The 18,346-nt window shown below is 43.0% G+C and overlaps 4 protein-coding genes and 1 pseudogene across 25 annotated transcripts in view; 4 read left to right on the top strand and 1 right to left on the bottom strand.

Moving 5' to 3' along the window:
* Window positions 1-6,085, top strand: part of LOC126577765 (sorbin and SH3 domain-containing protein 1) — a 31,529-nt gene extending 25,444 nt beyond the window's left edge. For 14 of the 16 annotated variants that reach the window (XM_050239670.1, XM_050239669.1, XM_050239667.1 and 11 more), the window contains 6 exons: window positions 63-176; window positions 3,619-3,958; window positions 4,036-4,150; window positions 4,227-4,448; window positions 4,539-4,729; window positions 4,797-6,085. In XM_050239670.1, coding sequence (XP_050095627.1) covers window positions 63-176; window positions 3,619-3,958; window positions 4,036-4,150; window positions 4,227-4,448; window positions 4,539-4,729; window positions 4,797-4,965 — 1,151 coding nt within the window. In that variant the 3' untranslated portion in view covers window positions 4,966-6,085. The remainder of the gene's footprint in view (window positions 1-62; window positions 177-3,618; window positions 3,959-4,035; window positions 4,151-4,226; window positions 4,449-4,538; window positions 4,730-4,796) is intronic. The other 2 variants (XM_050239676.1, XM_050239664.1) reach the window with 1 other exon arrangement.
* A 410-nt stretch (window positions 6,086-6,495) lies between these two features.
* On the top strand, window positions 6,496-8,920 carry LOC126575086 (leucine-rich melanocyte differentiation-associated protein-like). Of its 4 annotated transcripts, none has more exons than XM_050235614.1 (4): window positions 6,496-6,819; window positions 7,879-7,977; window positions 8,046-8,180; window positions 8,248-8,920. In XM_050235614.1, the coding sequence occupies exons 1-4, from the start codon at window positions 6,794-6,796 to the stop codon at window positions 8,780-8,782; spliced, it is 795 nt and encodes a 264-aa protein (XP_050091571.1). In that variant the 5' UTR covers window positions 6,496-6,793; the 3' UTR covers window positions 8,783-8,920. The 4 variants fall into 4 exon arrangements, with proteins under 4 accessions (XP_050091571.1, XP_050091570.1, XP_050091574.1 ...); XM_050235613.1 differs by having other exon boundaries at window positions 6,498-6,819; window positions 8,037-8,180; XM_050235617.1 differs by lacking the exon at window positions 6,496-6,819 and adding an exon at window positions 7,513-7,635 and having other exon boundaries at window positions 8,037-8,180.
* A 2,462-nt stretch (window positions 8,921-11,382) lies between these two features.
* On the top strand, window positions 11,383-13,369 carry LOC126576909 (uncharacterized; annotated as a pseudogene).
* Window positions 13,370-13,373: 4 nt separating this feature from the next.
* Window positions 13,374-14,527, top strand: LOC126574607 (uncharacterized). Its single transcript, XM_050234888.1, has 2 exons — window positions 13,374-13,516; window positions 13,601-14,527. The coding sequence occupies exons 1-2, from the start codon at window positions 13,495-13,497 to the stop codon at window positions 13,882-13,884; spliced, it is 306 nt and encodes a 101-aa protein (XP_050090845.1). The 5' UTR covers window positions 13,374-13,494; the 3' UTR covers window positions 13,885-14,527.
* A 154-nt stretch (window positions 14,528-14,681) lies between these two features.
* LOC126574605 (titin homolog) overlaps window positions 14,682-18,346 on the bottom strand; it is a 6,954-nt gene continuing 3,289 nt past the window's right edge. The window contains exons 4-6 of one of the 4 annotated variants that reach the window (XM_050234887.1): window positions 17,726-17,896; window positions 16,132-17,472; window positions 14,682-15,090 (exon numbers count right to left, since the gene is read on the bottom strand). In XM_050234887.1, the coding sequence (XP_050090844.1) occupies window positions 15,062-15,090; window positions 16,132-17,472; window positions 17,726-17,896 (1,541 nt within the window). In that variant the 3' untranslated portion in view covers window positions 14,682-15,061. Of the gene's footprint in view, window positions 17,473-17,725; window positions 17,897-18,346 lie in introns of all 4 variants that reach the window. The other 3 variants (XM_050234884.1, XM_050234885.1, XM_050234886.1) reach the window with 3 other exon arrangements.

Raw genomic sequence — 18,346 nt, 5'->3', positions numbered from 1 at the left:
ATGTTGGCCCGTTTAGCGCTTGGCTTCATTTGATTATTTTGGTTCGTTTGCGCATCCCTTAGAGCCGCACCTCACGTTCCCATCGCCCCCCATGAAAGGAGCACCGACACCACCACCACTACCACCAATACCCCTCCTTCCATCGTCACCGATCGCAATCAGTTCGAACGGCGCAGGTGAGTCACATCGTCGTCCATATGCCATTTCGCCAATCGTCCGTTTCATTGGTCAGTATCAGTGTTAGCAACCGGGTCCCGACTCATCACCCATCGAACATCTCGTGCCAATGCGGATTACGCAACGATCAATGATCGTACTGATAAACACGACCGTTTGCTACAAAACAAAGCATCGGCAGTCGATCGTAGTTTTCTTGCTTCTCTCTCCCTTTCTCGAGTCCTCGAAATAGTCGTCCAACGGTTGTAGTGCCCTTTCCCGCGGGCTGAATGGTGAAAGTCAGGCAAGGGCTGTTGAAGGTGAAAGTTATGATTCACCACTAAAACCCTTCTATGTGAGGTAATGAATCGTGGATCGTCGATGTCACTGCAATCGGGATTTAATGTTCAAATGCAGGGAATGATTTCTACCAAGAAATTGCAATTAAAATTATCTAGAGGCAGATCCTTTTAGTGATGTTGGTTGAAGTGGCCTTGATTGAAATGATGGCGATCATTACTGCTCACATAATGTAACTTGCTCATAGGTTTTACTATTACAAGGGATTGAACAGGTGAGAGAGAGAGTAGCCCAGATAGAGAGCGAAAGATCAAGGAAAACGAGCAAAAGGAGAAGAGAATGGTCCCCAGTATGAGCGTGAGCATGGGCATGGGCACTTGCCACGCTTGGGCAGGCCGGTTGCAAAGATCCGCTAGCTCGCAACGGTGCAGCGATCACAGAGGTACGTGACTTGAACATCGTTCGACTCACCGGAGTCAGCGCACTCAATCCAACCTTCGCAAAGGGAGAGAAAGGTGGAGTTTGGGCAGCCGGTCGGTACCTCGAAGTGCTGCTAAATGTTCGCACTCTGCTCAGCTCAGTTGAGTTCACGCGCGCCAACAGTTACTACACGAACTTTCTCGCGTCTGTCCACGAAGTCTATAAAGACGAAACCATCAGCGACAAATAGTGACTGATTTATGAAGTGTTTTTTTTTATTTTATTTATAACACCTTTGTGATATGTTCAATCGCGCCAAACATTTTACTCTGCAGAGTGTCTATCAATTTGTGTGATAATCCATATCTTTCTTACTTGGATCAAATCACAACTTGCCTTCATCGGTGGTATATTGACCAACCCGTATCTCGTATCGTAACCATATTGTCGTCGGTCGCTACGCATGGTTGGCTAGGAGTTATGTTTCCTTAGTTACGCAAGCCGCATCGACTAAACAACAGTGAAGTAGTAGTGCGCATCTTTCCCAACCTGTGCTAACACGTGCCGTAGCACATTTCTTGGGTTGAAATCGTCTTGATTGAACAGCATAACAGCCGTAAGGTTTTTTCATGGGTAAATAGCTGATCTACTACTGTTTCTATATAACTCGACCGGTGTATAGGTTAATGTTTCATAAAGTCATCCCATAAGAAATCAGTGAAAAGTGTAGCTGCATTACCAGGAGATCATTCACATTTGGATCGTAGCTTTGGTTGTGCATGTGAATGCGATTGTGTGATTGTTGAGTTCTGGTGAAGTTGGTGCTGTTTATCGGATTTTAAAGAGTATTTCTTCTGAAAAGTGCAGGGTAACTTCCTCTTGAAGTATCAAAAAGATGCAAATTACATTCACTATCAAGGGCACACGTGGTCGAAATAGGACGTGCCGAGGTAAGTCATGTCGGCACCAAAGATGATGGTTCAATGCCAAGAAGAATCTTTGAATTCACCTGGTTCATGCTGATCATCATAGCTGTTTTGAGATTTATGTTTTCGGTTCTTATGTTCAAAAGCAAAGAAATCTTTTGTTGAGCTTGATTTTCTTTACTTAGAGTTCTGTCAAGGGGTGCGGAATGTAAATTTCCGTTCCACTTTACCGACCCGGGAATACCCAGTCCGTGTGGACTAACGAGACTTTCCGTCGTAGATTGAAGCTTATGTGTGTTTTAAAATGGCAGAATAAATCTAACGGAAAGTCATTTTGCCTTGAAGGTTTTTACTCGCTTTTATGATTTTATGTTTTATGGTTTTACTTCCCTGAGAACTGGTAACGGCTAATCGTCACTGGTCTTTTGCATTTCAAACAATCCTGGTTATAATTCTTTGCTCCTTCACTGTGCACTTTTCATTATTCATTACAAAGATCAGCCAGCTGTATGTACCGCTTCAGAGTAGTTCAATGGTCGGTTTAAATTAGCATTTTCCTGCACCACACTCCAGCTTGAACCGATGGAGGCCGGGCATGGGTTAATTGCGGGCAGTGTGGATAGCGCTGAGGTATGAACATGTTTTTATCCACAATCCACATTCGTATATGACCCAGCGAACGTGTCACATATGAATGTTTATCAGACTACCCGTTAGTAGTAACCTGCATGAGGGGAAAGTATCGGTGGAAAAGTTGATAAACATGCTTCCGAGCATGGGAATCACTGAAGGATGATGGATGGAGATATTCAACGTGGCGCAACTTCCCCGGCTGCTACTGTTACGTGTGTAGCAGCCACAATGAATCAACCCGCCCTATGATGTGCATAATGTTTCTTTACTGACCATTCACCTAGCTTAGTGAAAGTGTTGCTAAAGGCATTGTCGGATGTATCTATATCCGTTTGAAAGCGATGAAAAAGTATCAACAAGCCGTAAACTCGTTCGTCACCGTATTTCTGCGGTATAGTGTAAGCAAACAATTAAATAATTTAATTAGTACTAGCTGCCCCGACAGTTTTCGTTCTGTTTTGGACGGTCGTGGGTTTATCGTGAACAGGAACGAATTTTTAAGTTGAAAAATTCATTACACTATGATCAAACGGGGTTCGTCGCTTAAAAGGGCAAGTCTTTTGATTCGAAACAAAAACAGTTCGACGATTTGTTTGCAGAAAACACGTGGTGTTTGCAAATGCCACTACAATTACTTTTCGAGTATATTTGGTCGTATGTTGGGGACGATTTGTTAAAAAATTCATCCAAATATGATACATTTTACCAAGAAAAACAAGTTTTACATAATTTGGTGCAGGGCTTTGGGAGTTGTATGGGGACCCTCTTCCCCTGGGTCTGGATGGTCTAATTTCTCAGGTGACCATCAACAATTGTGCAAGTTTTGATGAGTTTTTATTCGTAACTTGGGGAATAATTCATGTTTTTAACAGTTAATTGTTCAGAAAGGGTAGGAAAGAACGAAGCGTAGGAATTCTAACGTCTATAACCCTCATCGGCCCCCTTCGTATCAATTTTGGTGTCTATCGGTCCAGAAGTTTTGGAGTCTATAAGGGACATTCGGACAGACATGAATTCATTATATTATAAGGGCCATCAGCGACGATCAATTTGGGCATAGATTCGCTTTCAAATCATCCATACGGTTGGAATTAGTTCCCTCATGAATTGGTTTTAGTATTATTGCGTTTTTTCCTCTGCAAATTGTGCTCGTCTTATACGTTCATGTGTTTCCTGCACACAGAATCTCCACGTCGTTACATAGAGAGCGATGTCAACATCCACTACAAAACGCCCATCCGGTTCGAGTACAAAGAACCGATACCGGATGACGAGTTGGCATACCGTCAGGCGGAGCATATGCGTCGTGTATACCAAGAAGAGCGCCGTCGCAAGTACATTAATGAGCTGGAGGACATGCACTCCAGACGGCACGCAGACAACATCCTACCGTCACAAAAATCACCGATCCCTCTTAATCGGTACGATGACTTCGCCGCCGATCTTTCACCGAAACCTCTGCAGCAACAGCAACCGAAGACAATCGCTCGTGCGTTGTACAATTTTCAGGGTCAGAGTATGAGGTAAATAAATTTTTGGGAGTAATCATCGATCATAGATGATCCTGATAAACGTTTTGTGGAATTGTTTCTAATTACAGAGAGCTATCCTTCCGCAAAGGAGACATAATTTACCTGAGAAGACAGATTGACAAAAACTGGTACGAGGGCGAACATAACGCCACCGTTGGCCTTTTGCCAGCCAATTACATTGAGGTGCGTTGTGCGTTGAGATGCAATCATGGTATGATGGTGTGGTGTCATTATATGCTTTTTATTTAATCGTTACTAGATTCTCACCAAGGATAACGCTAATTTGAATGCTAAACCGCTGCCAAAAAAGCCTACGCGCGAGGGAAAAGCGCGAGCAAAATTTAACTTCACTGCACAAACCGCCGTCGAACTATCGTTGCTGAAGGGCGAGTTGGTCACACTTACAAGGCGGGTGGACGAGAACTGGTTCGAAGGAAAAATCGGTAGCAAAAAAGGAATCTTTCCTGTATCGTATGTAGAGGTGAGCCCATAGATACGCCCTATTTTCTTTTAAAAAGAAGCGTGTCGTGGGAAATATTCAATCTGTGCCTTCTTTTCTGTGTGTCAATAGATACTGACGGATATCGATGGCGCCGAAAGCTATGAAATTGAGCCAATTGTCAAAGCAGCAACGCAATCGTTCTCTACGCACTATGGCACTACGCACAGCAATGGGCGAGTTTCCCCCGGAATAGTGCGTGAAACGAAGACAGTACAGAAAACAGAAGTTTTACATGTGGACACATCCAATGAACCGATATCGTGAGTATGAGACATGATGCAATCTCGTGTCAACCTAAATCGTCACAACTTATACTCTCTATCTCAGGTATCGTGCACTGTACAACTATAAACCGCAGAACACCGATGAACTGGAGCTACACGAAGGAGATATTGTGTACGTGCTGGAAAAATGTGATGATGGCTGGTATGTAGGAACATCGGCGCGTTCCGGATGCTTTGGAACGTTCCCAGGAAATTATGTCAACAAACTGTGAACTACAACAGTTTTTGTTTCGGATACAAAAACACTAAATAGCGGAATAGTACTTGTGTCCTTATTCTTGCATCAACTTGAGAGAAAAAGCAGCAAAGTGTCACAGACGAAAAGCAGCTATACAATCCTTGCCACCGTATAAACAACGTCGATTTTCGAAACAGCAAAGAGTAATACCAAAAACATAATAACAATTATCAAAGTAGTACTTTGCTAGTCATACTGGTAATTACCATTTTAACAAACAAGTGTTTGTTAATCGTTCGTGAGAAAGCAAATCTCTCTCAAACGAAGAAAACAGTGTTCTTAGAAGCTAATGCCACATAACGACAAAATAGAACATGTCGTCTTGAGTTGTGTAGTCATTTCGCCTGTCTGTACCGTCGCCGTGCAAAGTCAATTGAGAATATGTAGAAAAAAAGTGACCCACAATAAAACGGATGTGCCTTTAGGTAATAGCTTAGGCAGCGAGGCATTATGGCAAAGCGCGACCTCATCAAATGCAGTGTTCGAATGCCTTTGATTTGCCGTCTGTATCTTGAGTAGATTTCAAAGAGAATGAAAGACAAGTACAACACACGCTTGTGAAAAATATGCTTTCAGATAAACCAGATCCAAGATTACTTTGCGATTAATTGAGTCGCCTATGTTTCCGATCGATTGCACAATGATTTTTTAGTGACAACACAATACACTCTTTTTGCGATTTATCAAACTCATCCCTGCTTAGACAGGTACTTTTTTCACGACAAATCTTGTTGAAGTCCTGCTCGTAGTCGGGTTTACTTGCCCCTTCTTTGATACACCAAGCATGGTTTCGTGCCGTTCACAGCAACTAACTCTAACCTTTAACATCTAGTGAGAATCATGTTTATCGAAACTTCAATCAAATGCAATAGTAACAGAAATGCATTGAAACACAGGAGCAGTAGTAAGAGTATGCCTTTTAACAGTTTTTGAATGATAAAACCGCGTGTCGCGACACTAAACGAACATTTTCACTAAACTTTACACGTTATACTAGTAGAGCAGCAACTAGAGCGTTTAGCGTTTTACTGACACTCACAGCTAGCTGTTCCGTCGAATGGTTAAATAAAAATAAACAAAACTAGCAAACACAAGTTTAAGTAGAATCCTCCGTTTCTATTCAACATCCGAATAATTTAAATAATATTTAATGAAATTGCGTTTCGCCAATGCCTGAAGGTTTCAGGAAGGTATCAACATAAAATTTTAAAATTAACGTATTCATAGTATTATGAAATCTACGAGTGGTTTTATTGATAGACAATGTACCATGCATTTTGAACTAATAAAACTGTGTAATATTTACTGAGAGTGTTAGTAACGGCAATTAATTGTTTTCGAGTAGGTCAAGATGCGTATAACATCGTACGATGTTATTCTCTTTTCTTGCAAGTAAAAAATACCATCGCGCTTTTGAAACGGCACCCGAAGTCCTATCACTATCACATACGACTGAAAAGTGGTGGTTGCACTAACTTGAGCAACTAGACGATTCGGTACTGAACGTACACAGTCACTTGAGCCGTGTAACGTACTGCGTTAGCACACGATAAGAATCCCGACAATAAAAACAACCGCTGCACATTGCGAATCTCAAATTGCCCTTCTCGTTGAATACAAAAGATATGGTTTAGTGGAAAGGACGTGTTAAAGTGGAAATAATGTTAAGTCAATCCTAACCGTAAAATTGCGATTGATTTACAAGGAGGCCAAGATTATATTAAGCATAGTTGTGATAGAAAAAGAAATTGTGGATTTCGCACAATTTAACCGAAAAATATAAAAATAGCTGGAATCCAAAAATGCAAACCATCGGATATAATGAGCAGTAAGTAAACTGTAAAATTGTTTTTTTTTGGTATATAAAGGAAGTCATTTTGTATTTTCGGAATGCATCATTACTCTTCATTAAAAAAACAATGGCGTATGTCAACGAATTAGAAGGAGTGTTAATTAACGTGTTAATTACGCTAATGTTCAGCTAATGTTAGGCTACATACCATTTAAAGTTAAGCGTTGGGAGCATTGTGTAAAGATTTTTAAAGTCCGCAGCAACTTATTTTTCTGATGAAAGTTATCGCTCCAATATTTCGTTCTTGAATCTAATTGTATCACCTAATCATTACGTGAATGACGTCGTACAGTAACAAGAACAAAAGTAGCATCAACTCGTAAATAAGATTTGTGACCTATTATTTTAGCGAAAGTAACAGCAGGTACTTTTTAGAAGTATCATGCTGCTTCGATGCTATTAAAGCGAGTTCATTGGAGCTAGTGGAATTGTCATAATTTTGTGAATTTTGATTCGTGATTTGATGATCATGTTCATGGCAGTAGCGGAAGAATCGAATAGATGAGTGCGTTCATATGCATCTGACGCTACCTCCAGTGCGTGATGGCGCTCATCTGTTTAATCGTAGCTAAAGATTACAAACATTGTTGTCCGTTGATACGTTATCTTGCTGAGCGTATTCTCTCCATTCTGTGACATCTTCACGCGCTACATCTTGTCTGGAAGAATAACCGTTTCCCAGTTAGAACTCTGCTGTCCTCCAGTGTAAATGTGAATGGTGATTACGTTCAGTTTCCGTTAAGATTGTTAGCCACGGCGTTCAATTTGAGAGTGAACAACACCGAACATGATGTAAAGGATTTAATTTAAGCATTCTTTGTAACATTTTTGCATGAAATCGAGCCAAATGAAGTGATCTCTTTCCATCACCTTAAAATGGTTGGCTGTCAGGGTTGTTGAGTGATCGTGTCTTGATGCATGCATTTTGGGTTTGTTAGGACGTTTCCTTATCAAAAGACAATCGATCCTATTCTTTGACCGTGTAAACTGCCTTTGTTCTGTGCTAACTAACATTCGTCTTGTTCCTGCTTCTAGATTTTTCGTCGACAACTACTCTACGATGGACGACGATGACGATGTGTGCCTAGACTATGATTGGTCATCGGATGCTATGTCTGTGAAGAGTATAGGGAGGTAAGTTTACCGATCGGCTATGTGCTGTGAATGTTATGATTAATGCATTATGCTGACAGTGATTCCAGTCGATCTGATGACATGGACCATAACGGTGAGCGTCTCTCTTTGGCATACGAACGTCTGTCTCAAATACCGCGCAAAATAGCAGAAAAGTTTTCCCGCACAACGACGATACTCGATTTGAGTTATAATGAAATTAAGTAAAGTTCAGCTTCGATTTCGGCTTAATTTAACATCGGCTTAATCCACGTGTTTGTTTGCCACTAGGGATTTATCATTTTTAGTTCACTTCCGCCAGCTGAATACGCTTATTCTGGATAAAAACTCTCGGCCGGACGAGCGAACACTACCGTCACTCCCGAACCTCGAGCTACTGTGGCTTAACAACTGTGATATTGGAAACCTGCAGAACTGGATTTATCGTATCCGGGAGTGCTGTCCTTCCCTAAAGTACCTATCGCTGATGGGTAATCCGAGTGCAACGTCGTCCTTCAATGGTAATTCCACACTTGAGCACAATGACTATCGATTGTTCGTGATCAGCATTCTTCCACAATTACGATACCTTGATGACAGCGAAGTAACCATGTCGCAACGAGCACAGGCGAAAAGCTTTAAGCATACGTACAACCTTAATCAGGGCCAATATAACATTTTCGAAACTGCCGGACGACGCCTCCAGTCTCCAGCCATGGTGCCAGTCCAATCGCAAATAACAAACGTCGTATCGACTACAACGACGACGAGTCTGAAAAAAAATCGCAAGCGAAGAAGTGGTCCAGTTCCATCAGATAACTCGTAATGTTCTGTACCTATTGCACCCTTAACGCAGGGACTCTTCCCTAGATGAACATAGCAATAAAAAGAAATAACCGACCAAAGGAACGTTTAGTTCTACATTGTATTATCAATTAAGTTTGGAATAAATGCATCAAATACAAAAAAAAATGCCCCCTTCATCTTATCATCTACATATCATACTTTAGTCATTTTGTGTTTAATTTTCATAAGCATAGGTCATTACTCCAAACTTCGAACGAATATTCTTGATTAATATGACGTCAGTGCTACTCAACTGGCTGATTACATCACCTACATACACCCTGTAGCAACGCAGTATCAAGAGTTCATATGACGGGATGCTGAACTGATTTTCTCTTTTTTTTCTTATGAACATGAACAGCTGATTATCATGACTGACATTCTATCAGTATGGTCACCTTGAAAAAAAAAATCAAGCTAGCGTTGTTGCGCATAAAAAACGCATTCACAACCTCATTCACGAACTCATAGACGAAACACTCTCACGACAACGGCATGTAAATTTGCGAGTAACTGTGCTCCGGCAAAAGAGTGTTTCTGTCAGGCAAATCACGTGTTGCAAACGAGCATTTGCCAGCAACCTTCGTTTAACTATTTTTAGGGTCTTGGAGAGCATCGTGATGGTGGCATTTTCTTTCTCAGCGATTACGGCGCTCACACCTCGACAGTCTCGCAATTTGCGTGATCATGAGGTGATCCACAATTATGCTAAAAACTCACGTGCGTTCCTGTTGTATGTTATGAATAAGTATCAGGCCCTTTGTCCTTCGAGTGCGTGGCGTGTGTACTGGAGCTGGAAATACGTCGTTATTCGTTTAACTCGATATTTGCACTCTTTATTATAACGTCTGTCATAACCCATCCCTACGCAATCACGTGGAAAGACATTTGCATAGCATAGGATTGAACAAACTACCGTTGGTAAGAATGCCGCACAATATTCTTTAACTATTTAAGTCATCGAATTGATAGATTGCAGATCATGTACTTGAGCAATGTCGCGTGCATGGGAAGATCATTCATCGATCCCACCGCCATTGAGATGATCATGGGTCGAGCAATCATCCAACATCCAAAACAGCGCGATGTTGTGTTGCCGCGCCAGTCAATTGATTGTGAGTAGCACAAAATATGCTTATGTTGGTGTACGCGTGCGTGAGCTGATGAGTAAGTGTGTTGGTAGTGAACAAACAGCAGCGCACCTCACTAGCGGTTCGGTGACACAAACGAACGCGCGAATGGCGCTGTAACTGCCTTGGCGGGGCGAATCCGTTCGCGAGCCACTCATCTTGTGGCGGCCAAACGGACGAGAGCGCGAAAGTGCTGCATCGGCGCGGCTGCTGCGTTGTGCGTTTAAAGTGTTTGGTAAATAGTTCAGTTCCTCCATTTTTTTACATATAGTTTGTACCAAGGTAAAGAACACGTGTCAGGTTAATCCAGACCTTCGAGCGATTCATGCTTAGTGCGAAATTATGGTAATTGGGGAACTTGCCTTAGGCAACAAGTGTGGCAAAAATTCCATTTCTCTGTGATTCATGCCACAAATGATTGCGGTGATAAACAGAACAGCCTATGTGTACCTGTGGTGCGTGTCTGGCGATGCAAATGATGCAGGTGACGTCGTGTTGGCCGTTGCAGTAACCCATAAACCATAGAAAACGCGAAATAAATCGTTGGAAGGTGTACACACGACAACTGCTGGTTGCTAGCTGTTGTAAGAACCGGTTTTCCCGGTCCTAAACCTGCCAAAAGAAAGTGCACAGTACAAGAGAACCTACCCTTTCTGCTGCCCTTGGATAGTATAGAGTGTAGTGCGAATATGCGACAAGTTTGTTGCTGGACCGAAGCTGACGAACGGCAAATTTTAAACCAAAGTCGTTCTCGACAACGAGCCACGGAATTCCAAAACTCCAAAAACAGACGGTGACTGGCAGTCGATGGTGTTAGTGGCGTGATAGTGGATTCGTCGATATTGTGGCGTAAGCGGACGCCATAACCCAACCGTGTGGAGCACCGCGCGAAAGGGAGATGCGTGTTGCTTGATAAATCTGGAGCATTGCGCGAGCTTTGTGATATAATATCAACATCTTGGATTCGTCAATCAGCAAGTGAAGTAAGTCGAATTCCGCAACGCACGGATATTCCGTTTACATCAATCACGCTCATCAGTGATTGAAGTGGGCGCAGTGGCTTTGTGTCGTATTCGCCAAGCAGGGAACTCTTTGTTCTATAATATACGTGTAGGAGTGTGTAATCTACTAATCCGCAAGGTCCGTCAAATCAGCGATGTGGGGGTTCCTGTTGAACACCATTCACAGCAGAGCGTGTGGTTTGCTGTTTAATGACGTGACCTTCCCACGCTCTGATAAGACCGTAAACCAACTGTGCTTGAGAGTGTGTTGTGGCGCGACACGCTGTGGCAATTGCAGCTAGTGGAGCACGAGTTTCTTTTTATGTAATGTACACCCAGTAAGAATGTGTGCATTATTTATCAGCAAATGCCGTCGGTACGGTCGCTAAACACTGTTAATGGTCTGTCCCCTGGTCCGTCTATGGGGTTTCGGTGCGTTACGCCGAACGATGATGATGATGATGGCGACCACCCATACGCTATTGAGTTAGTCTGTCATTTGATCGCGTTGATCCGTGTACGAAAGGGAATCAAAGATTAACATGAGATATGATCATTCAAGTGGCCCGATCACGTGGATCAACACCGGTATCATCATCGTTGCTTGCCCTTTTGTGGTTGCGGTACTTGTATTTCATATGTCGACGGTGAACACTGTGATCGTCGTCGGGTGGTGGAGTGAGTTGTGTTGACTCGCGAAATGTCTTGATAGGCGCACTTTTTGCCCAGAGATCACGTTCAACGCTCGGCTCCGTAGCATTTGCGTCACGATACGGCGCTGATTTCGATTACGGCGTAGTTTTTTTTTCCATGTGAGGCTATTTCAGGGCAATGCGCGGCGTTTGGAGGAAGTTGACCATCCATCTCAAGGTGGTATATCAGCACAGAGCACGCTTTGTGAACAGATTCAGCGGTGGAAACATACTTGAAAAAGGTCTAAGCGTTCGCGTTTTGCTTGATCAACTGGGTCAAATCAGGCCAATAGAATGACCTAACCGACTAGCGAACCGTACCAGCAGCATGGTAAAGCGATAGCAGTGATTTCTGTTGATTAGGCGGCACCTGCTGTGTCACCTTGAGTATGGTAGATTGGAATCAATTACCATAGCAGTTTTGTTCCGCGTGTCGATGCGGCAAGGTCGATGACTTCATTTCACCTCTATATGCACTACGGTAGGGAGGTGGTGTGCTTCCTGTTAAGTGAAGCGGAACCATGTTTTACGAGAGCCAATCGGCTCTGTCAATTTCGAATCGAAAGCAGTCTTAGCGACCATGACCTGCCCAAAACAAACAGCGTTGCCCGCGTGGAATACTATGGAAATGTATTTGTATTTCAAAAAAGGAAAAAAAAATCATAAACTTTCATGCCAGACCAAACGGTACCCAACACAAAGGAACACAAATCGTAGCGATTTTAGGTCGACATTGATAGGGTTCGGTTGAAAATCCGTCTATCATTATCAGTGGCTTGCAGGTATGCTGACGTGACAATGAAATGCAATAAATGCTGCGTTGCACATTGAAAGGGTCTGCATGAAAATCGTATCGCTTGGTGTATGTTAGTTTTAAGTCAAAGTTGTTATCGATTGGGTGTCAGGTAAAGCATATTTGATTTCTGCTTGTTTTCGGAGTGGTAGATGTGAGTATACTAGTGGAAAACGGGGCACATGTTCGTGATTATGTGTTTAATTCCAGCATACTTTCTTGTTAACTAAAGAAATGCTTTCCTTATATTCGGATGGTGCCATTGGCGCCAATTGCGCGAAACCACCACAGTGTTTCCTGTTTTTCTTTGCTTCTAAATATAGTACCGATATTGATAAGCAACCATTTGGGGGAAAAACAGTCTGTAGTGAATGGCATTTTTGTGACATACTGCGTAGTGCGCTTCACATAACATGAACGCCTTTTGACAGTAATCGCTATCGTGAACAGAGGAGCAGAGCGCTCCGTTACGTTTCCTTCTAAATAAAGACTTTGTTGTTCGTTGGTACATACCCAATGTCATCCTTATCTTTATGGAAAGAGTTTGTTTTTCACTACCGGATGTGGCAGAATGATTCTATATTGTTATCAAAAGAGATCCAGTTTGCGGGAGAAAATGTTTGCATCATAAGAGAGTAGTAGAGTTTATTTTTTTTACCACAAAAGCCATTGACTATTGTTTTGTATTTTATTTCTATCTTGTTATCTGTTTTTTTTCAGATATCGTTTCATCCATTGCCGGGCATTCTGCATTCCTGGGCAGTCATAGTGGATCAAACGAGCGCAAAACATTGCCATTTAAGCTTTGAAATATTTTGTGCTAATCCTGTCGTTATCTTCGTCTGATATCAAAGGCTAACGAATTTTATGAGGTTCCATTGGAAGGAGAAGGGCAAAATATCGAGGCGACGCGACCAAAGTTCAGCCACGTCTAACGTCATAGATTTCTAGAATCGATAACGTTGTGATATCACGCAAAAGCAGGCCATCGTGTGGTGCAGAAGCTCGGCGCTGTTCGATTGAGTTCAATCTCGCTAGAGCAGCACACGGAATCGCAATTGGTTCGAAACTAGTATATGGACAGCATGACTATATCAGGTAAGCTACTAACTATCAGTGTTGCACATGGTGGTCGAAATAGTGGAATTTTAATTGTGTGTGTGGTTTTTTTTTCTTTTACAGCAATTCCTCCTTCAGAACCTGTTTGGTGTCTAGACCGACGGGACTCTGGCCATCTGTTTTGGCGCCGAGAGTCGTCCAAGGTGAAGTTTCGATACGACGTGGAAGTGTTGGAGTTTACCAAAGATCCATACGAAGATCAACTGCTTATAACGGACAGCGAGTTAAACCGCACAAAGCAAGAACAGGCTAACGCGGTCTCGAACATAATCGTTGTGTGTGCCACGTGCGTGGCTGCACTTGCCGTAACGGTTGTGTTACCCTGGTTTCTCATAGGGTCGGCATAGATGAGCATCGAACCGCAAGGCGCAGGTTGTGACCCAAGTTGCTTTTCTCTGGAGAGAAATGCCAAAATATTGGGCAACATAATTGTGATAAATAAGAGTAGCCGCTAAGAGGCTAGGAACGTTTGATTTTCTCCAAACCCATTTTCTACTAACTTTTAAGAATGCTAGGTTATCAACTTTACTCGGTTTTATAAAGGCTATAATACACAATCCATTTAATGTGTTGAGATGAGGATTGCGCATATTGAGTACCCAGCAACTTAGGACTAGGATTGACATGAAATTCCAGCTGAGTCATCTGCGCAAAGGTGCGCCTCAAGCGTAATTCGTTCTCTATCAGTCAGAGCGGTTGAACAGTGATAAGATAATGTGAAATCCATCAAATTCATAGCCACAAGTGCATTGGACAAATTAAATCGCTTCGGTAAAATGTATTAAAGTGTGTAGATCGTTGTCATCCCTGCTATAGCAACGAAATCAAACACAAAATCGATCAAAAAGTGATTTGTTTTCCATGTTATGCTTTTGCACAAATATTGTATTTAATGATTTTGCAACAATAGGGGAAAACAGGATTCTAATGAAACATGTTTATAAAACATGGCGAACAGAATGGACAATAAAAAGTTAACTAATTAGTCTACATTGTCATTCATTTCACTGTTTATTTATTGTTGGCTGAAGAAAAGATCTTCTAAATTTGAAATTATTTTAAACGTAATGCATTGACACATACTTTTAGAACGTTATGCTGTATTATGTATATCATAAATTTTAGGAAATCGCATGACGAGCGACACCAGTTCAAACATACACCTACCATAGGACAAGTCTCGCGGTATGGGCCAGCGGTCGATGTTGTTGGTTCTTTATAAAGGACTGATTGGTTATTTTTAAGTTATGCTGCTAATTAAACCGGATATCTAGTTTACAATGCTTGTTTGCGATGAACAGGATATTAATAATGGAATATAAAATCATTTTGAATTGTGATGCACGAAAGATTTTTTTTCAGAAACGGTTTTTTTATTTTAAAATTTTCCCTTCTTAACAACGGATATATACAGATACAGTCTTAAATAAAACGTAACGTTGTAAAGGTCGTCGGTATGGCAACGAGTCGATGCAAATGGAGAAGTTACTTGCATTACAAACCGTTTGTTGCAGAGTACTCCGATCATAGAACGATGAAATCGCACACTGAACCTAGAAAGAAATATCATTTGCATGGGGGGGTGCAATAACTTGGTGTAAGCAACATATCGTCACTAGCGTGTGGTGGTTGCTGTGCAGTTAATGTTTTCGTGAAATCATGGGAACGGCGATTGCGCCTGAGCACCCAACTGTGCGGCAAACGTGAGGAAATCCTTCCCTGCGCCTTTTCTTCAGGCATAACAAACTTCGTGAAATGCTACAGAGCCAACATAACAGCACACATAACTACTCAGTGCTTGAGTGGAATAGTGTGTGATTTTCGTAGCTAGAGCCGTCGTTAGGAGTCAGTGAGGGTAAGTATTCGTAGATGATTTGTAGTATCAAAAACTCTTATCAATCATTGCATCAAGCTTAAGAACGAGAAACAAGTGCGAAAATAAATAATCCTCTTCGGGACGACACCAAACAGATAATGTCTTTATGATTTTTCCGGCCCACTCGATGTTTTTCAATTCGATTCTCGTCGCATCCACGCCGGTATCTTATCTTTTAGTGCCTCGCGGATGTGACGATACATAATGAGCAAAATTACCGGTATCGCTAGTTTGGGGTTTTTAAAGAGATACAACCAACAGGCGATGGCAAAGAGAGCCACATCAGTCAAGTAAGATATAGTGGGCTTGAGTGACTGCTCCACAGGCCTCTCATCGGTTGCTTCCAACAACTTTGGCATAGCTGCAGAAGAAGTAGCAGATTTGTTGACCGTCGGTTCGGGTGTCGTTTGTTTATTGGTCACAATTGGAGTAGCAACAGGCGTCGAGGGTGTTTTAGGAGGTGGTGGTGCTGGCGATGTGATGGTTCCTACACGAACAGCCGAGTTTGACCTCGAGCGGTTACGGGCAGTTGTTCCTGGTTTATCCGTGATACGCCTTTTCTCGATCGGTCTACTGATTCGTCCATTTTCATCCTTCGCACTGGTTGTGCTTGTCATGGGTCCTGTTTCGCGAATGATGGAAGGCGGCCTCGCCGTCACATCACTCTCGACGGAGGTCGATCGTTGACGAAGGATTTTACTCTCACGTGCTGGCTTACCTGATCGATGCACCACCATCGGATGGCTATCGGCCGTTAGCGAGGGTGATCGCGAAGATCGTACCCGAGGGTAGTACGGTGCCTCTTCGAGCGGAAGCGGTGATTTGGAGCCAGCCCGCGATGAACTACGTGAGTATTCTCGTTCATTCAGCTTTCGCACCTCATCTGGACTCATGTAGAGAGGCAGTTTGCGTGGTTTCTTGGAGCTTTCGATTTGTTGCACCATATCGCTGTAAAAGTCGGCCACTGCTCGTGATTCTTCGATGGAGTTCTGGCGTGATTCTAGTCGACGTTGACGAGCTGCCTCGGATACTATGGCCCTTTTGATTTCCTCTCCCGCTGGTGGCTGCTTTTCCGACAGAGCCAGCGGTTCCTCCTGACTGGATGGATCTGGCTGTTCGAGCTCCGGATCGTTTTGCGGTCGCTGCTGTTGGACTGGCTTTTCTTTTGGTGGGGAGTGGTCGCGTTCTGGGGTAACACTGCGTGGTCGCAATTGTTGAGGCTGTAGGCTAGGTTGCCTTTTGGTTGCGTCTTCCTTGACGAGCACCTCGGTGGATGGTCGCTTCAGTATGGGTTTAGGCACAAAGTTTGGATCTGGCAGTGGCATAGGTCTAGTGAGAACCTCAATTGCTTGGCTCGGATCGGGATTATGGTACGGTGAGCGCATACGTTGCACACCGGGATGGTACGGTTCTTCATCAACCTCATCATCATCCATGAAGCCACGTCTTTTCGAAGATGTCGCTGCTTGTTGCTGCTGCTGCTGCTGCTGCTCACGTCGTTTAAGTTCTTCGATCATCGAAGTCATTGATGAGGATACGGATCCTTCATCATCCGAGTGCTTCAATGGTACCAGTGTGTCCTGTGCGGGTTCTTCCGCTATCGGTTCTTGGACAAGTGTGGAATGTGAGTGCTGTGGTTGTGGTTGCTGTTGCTGAGGTGGAACCACTTGATCCTGTTCGAAGCTGGATTGCTTAACGATCGATTCCTTATCACCAGATAACCTCTTGCGAAGGCTGCTTCTTCGATCGGACAAACGGTTCATGGGGGTGGCTTGTAGATTGCCTTGAGACTTTTCATCCTGAACGTGATCTTGAGCTGCTTGCCGTCGTCGGACCGCTTGCTCTTGCTCGGCTTCTTTGCGCTGATTTTCTGATTCCTCGTAAGCCACGGCTTGGTAAAATCGCGCCATCGCTCGCTCGTAGAGTAGTTCCGTAGAGCTGACACCAGCACGCATGGCCGGAGCCGGTGGTGGCTCTACGTTGAGTTCCGGTGCAGACAGTGACAGAGGCGGTGGTGGAGCAACAAGTTCGTCCAGTTCGAAATCGAAGGTGGAATTACCTGATTAGTTGATTGGGTGAAAATAAGAAATCATTAGAATGTGTGGTCGGCATTATTGTATCCTGTACTAATCGTTATTTTTCAGCGTTAGTGCATTCGCCTTTATGTGCATGGGTTCTGAAATAGTGCTGCTAGAGATTAATCTATGGAATTATAATTAACGTAGACATGTTCTATTTTTCGATAAAAAGTCGGACGGCGAATGGACGGGTTTAAAACGCGCACAAACATTTAATGAACAGGCACGCCTTACCGGATCCGATCCGGGAGCAACGTAGTGACAAACGTGACATGACACGTGGTAAACCTCGTCGTGTAAGAAGTTTTTGAACGAAGTATCTATCCTTGTGCATTTTCCAGCTGAACCACGAAGAGGGCTTTTCGGTAGTTGTTGTGTTCTTCATAGGCCCATCGTTGCATTCTGCTACATAAACATGAATCGAAGAGTTGCGTGAAAATCGACAATTCACTGCATGGCCAAACGATTTGTGAGAAACTGATAGATGATGTCGTTAGCTAAGCAAAACTGCTTTTTTATCCATCACAAAAAAACAATGTATAAGCAAAAATGCAGTGCTCTTGTAAAATACATTAGAAAATCAAACTGAATCAAGGAAAGGGTCGATCGAGACGAACGATCTTGTGTACTCTCTTCAATGCAGCACGCAGTGTTCACACCAATCTGCCCCACGGAGATGTCGATGAAATAGAAACCATTTCAAACCTTATTGTTATGTCTGGGAAACGTCTAATGGCGCGTTTATAATTTTTAGATTTTGGATTTGCAATTTGATTCGTTTTCATCCGAGCTGAATCGGCCTGGGAAAGCGGATTCTGTTTCTGTTTCTATTTCGGTAGTCTGTTGGTTTGCTAA

This window comes from Anopheles aquasalis, chromosome 3 (assembly GCF_943734665.1).
Source record: "Anopheles aquasalis chromosome 3, idAnoAquaMG_Q_19, whole genome shotgun sequence".
Classification (NCBI taxonomy): domain Eukaryota; kingdom Metazoa; phylum Arthropoda; class Insecta; order Diptera; family Culicidae; genus Anopheles; species Anopheles aquasalis.
This window is presented reverse-complemented; position numbering and strand designations above follow the sequence as displayed.

What these genes read in the sequence shown, in the direction of transcription:
- LOC126575086 (XM_050235613.1), top strand. Translation starts at nt 6,794, where the DNA reads ATGCAAACCATCGGATATAATGAGCA. An exon ending in ACCATCGGATATAATGAGCA is followed by an intron (nt 6,820 to 7,878) that starts GTAAGTAAACTG and finishes TCCTGCTTCTAG; the next exon opens with ATTTTTCGTCGACAACTACT. An exon ending in TCTGTGAAGAGTATAGGGAG is followed by an intron (nt 7,978 to 8,036) that starts GTAAGTTTACCG and finishes TTATGCTGACAG; the next exon opens with TGATTCCAGTCGATCTGATG.
- LOC126574607 (XM_050234888.1), top strand. Translation starts at nt 13,495, where the DNA reads ATGGACAGCATGACTATATCAG. An exon ending in GGACAGCATGACTATATCAG is followed by an intron (nt 13,517 to 13,600) that starts GTAAGCTACTAA and finishes TTTCTTTTACAG; the next exon opens with CAATTCCTCCTTCAGAACCT.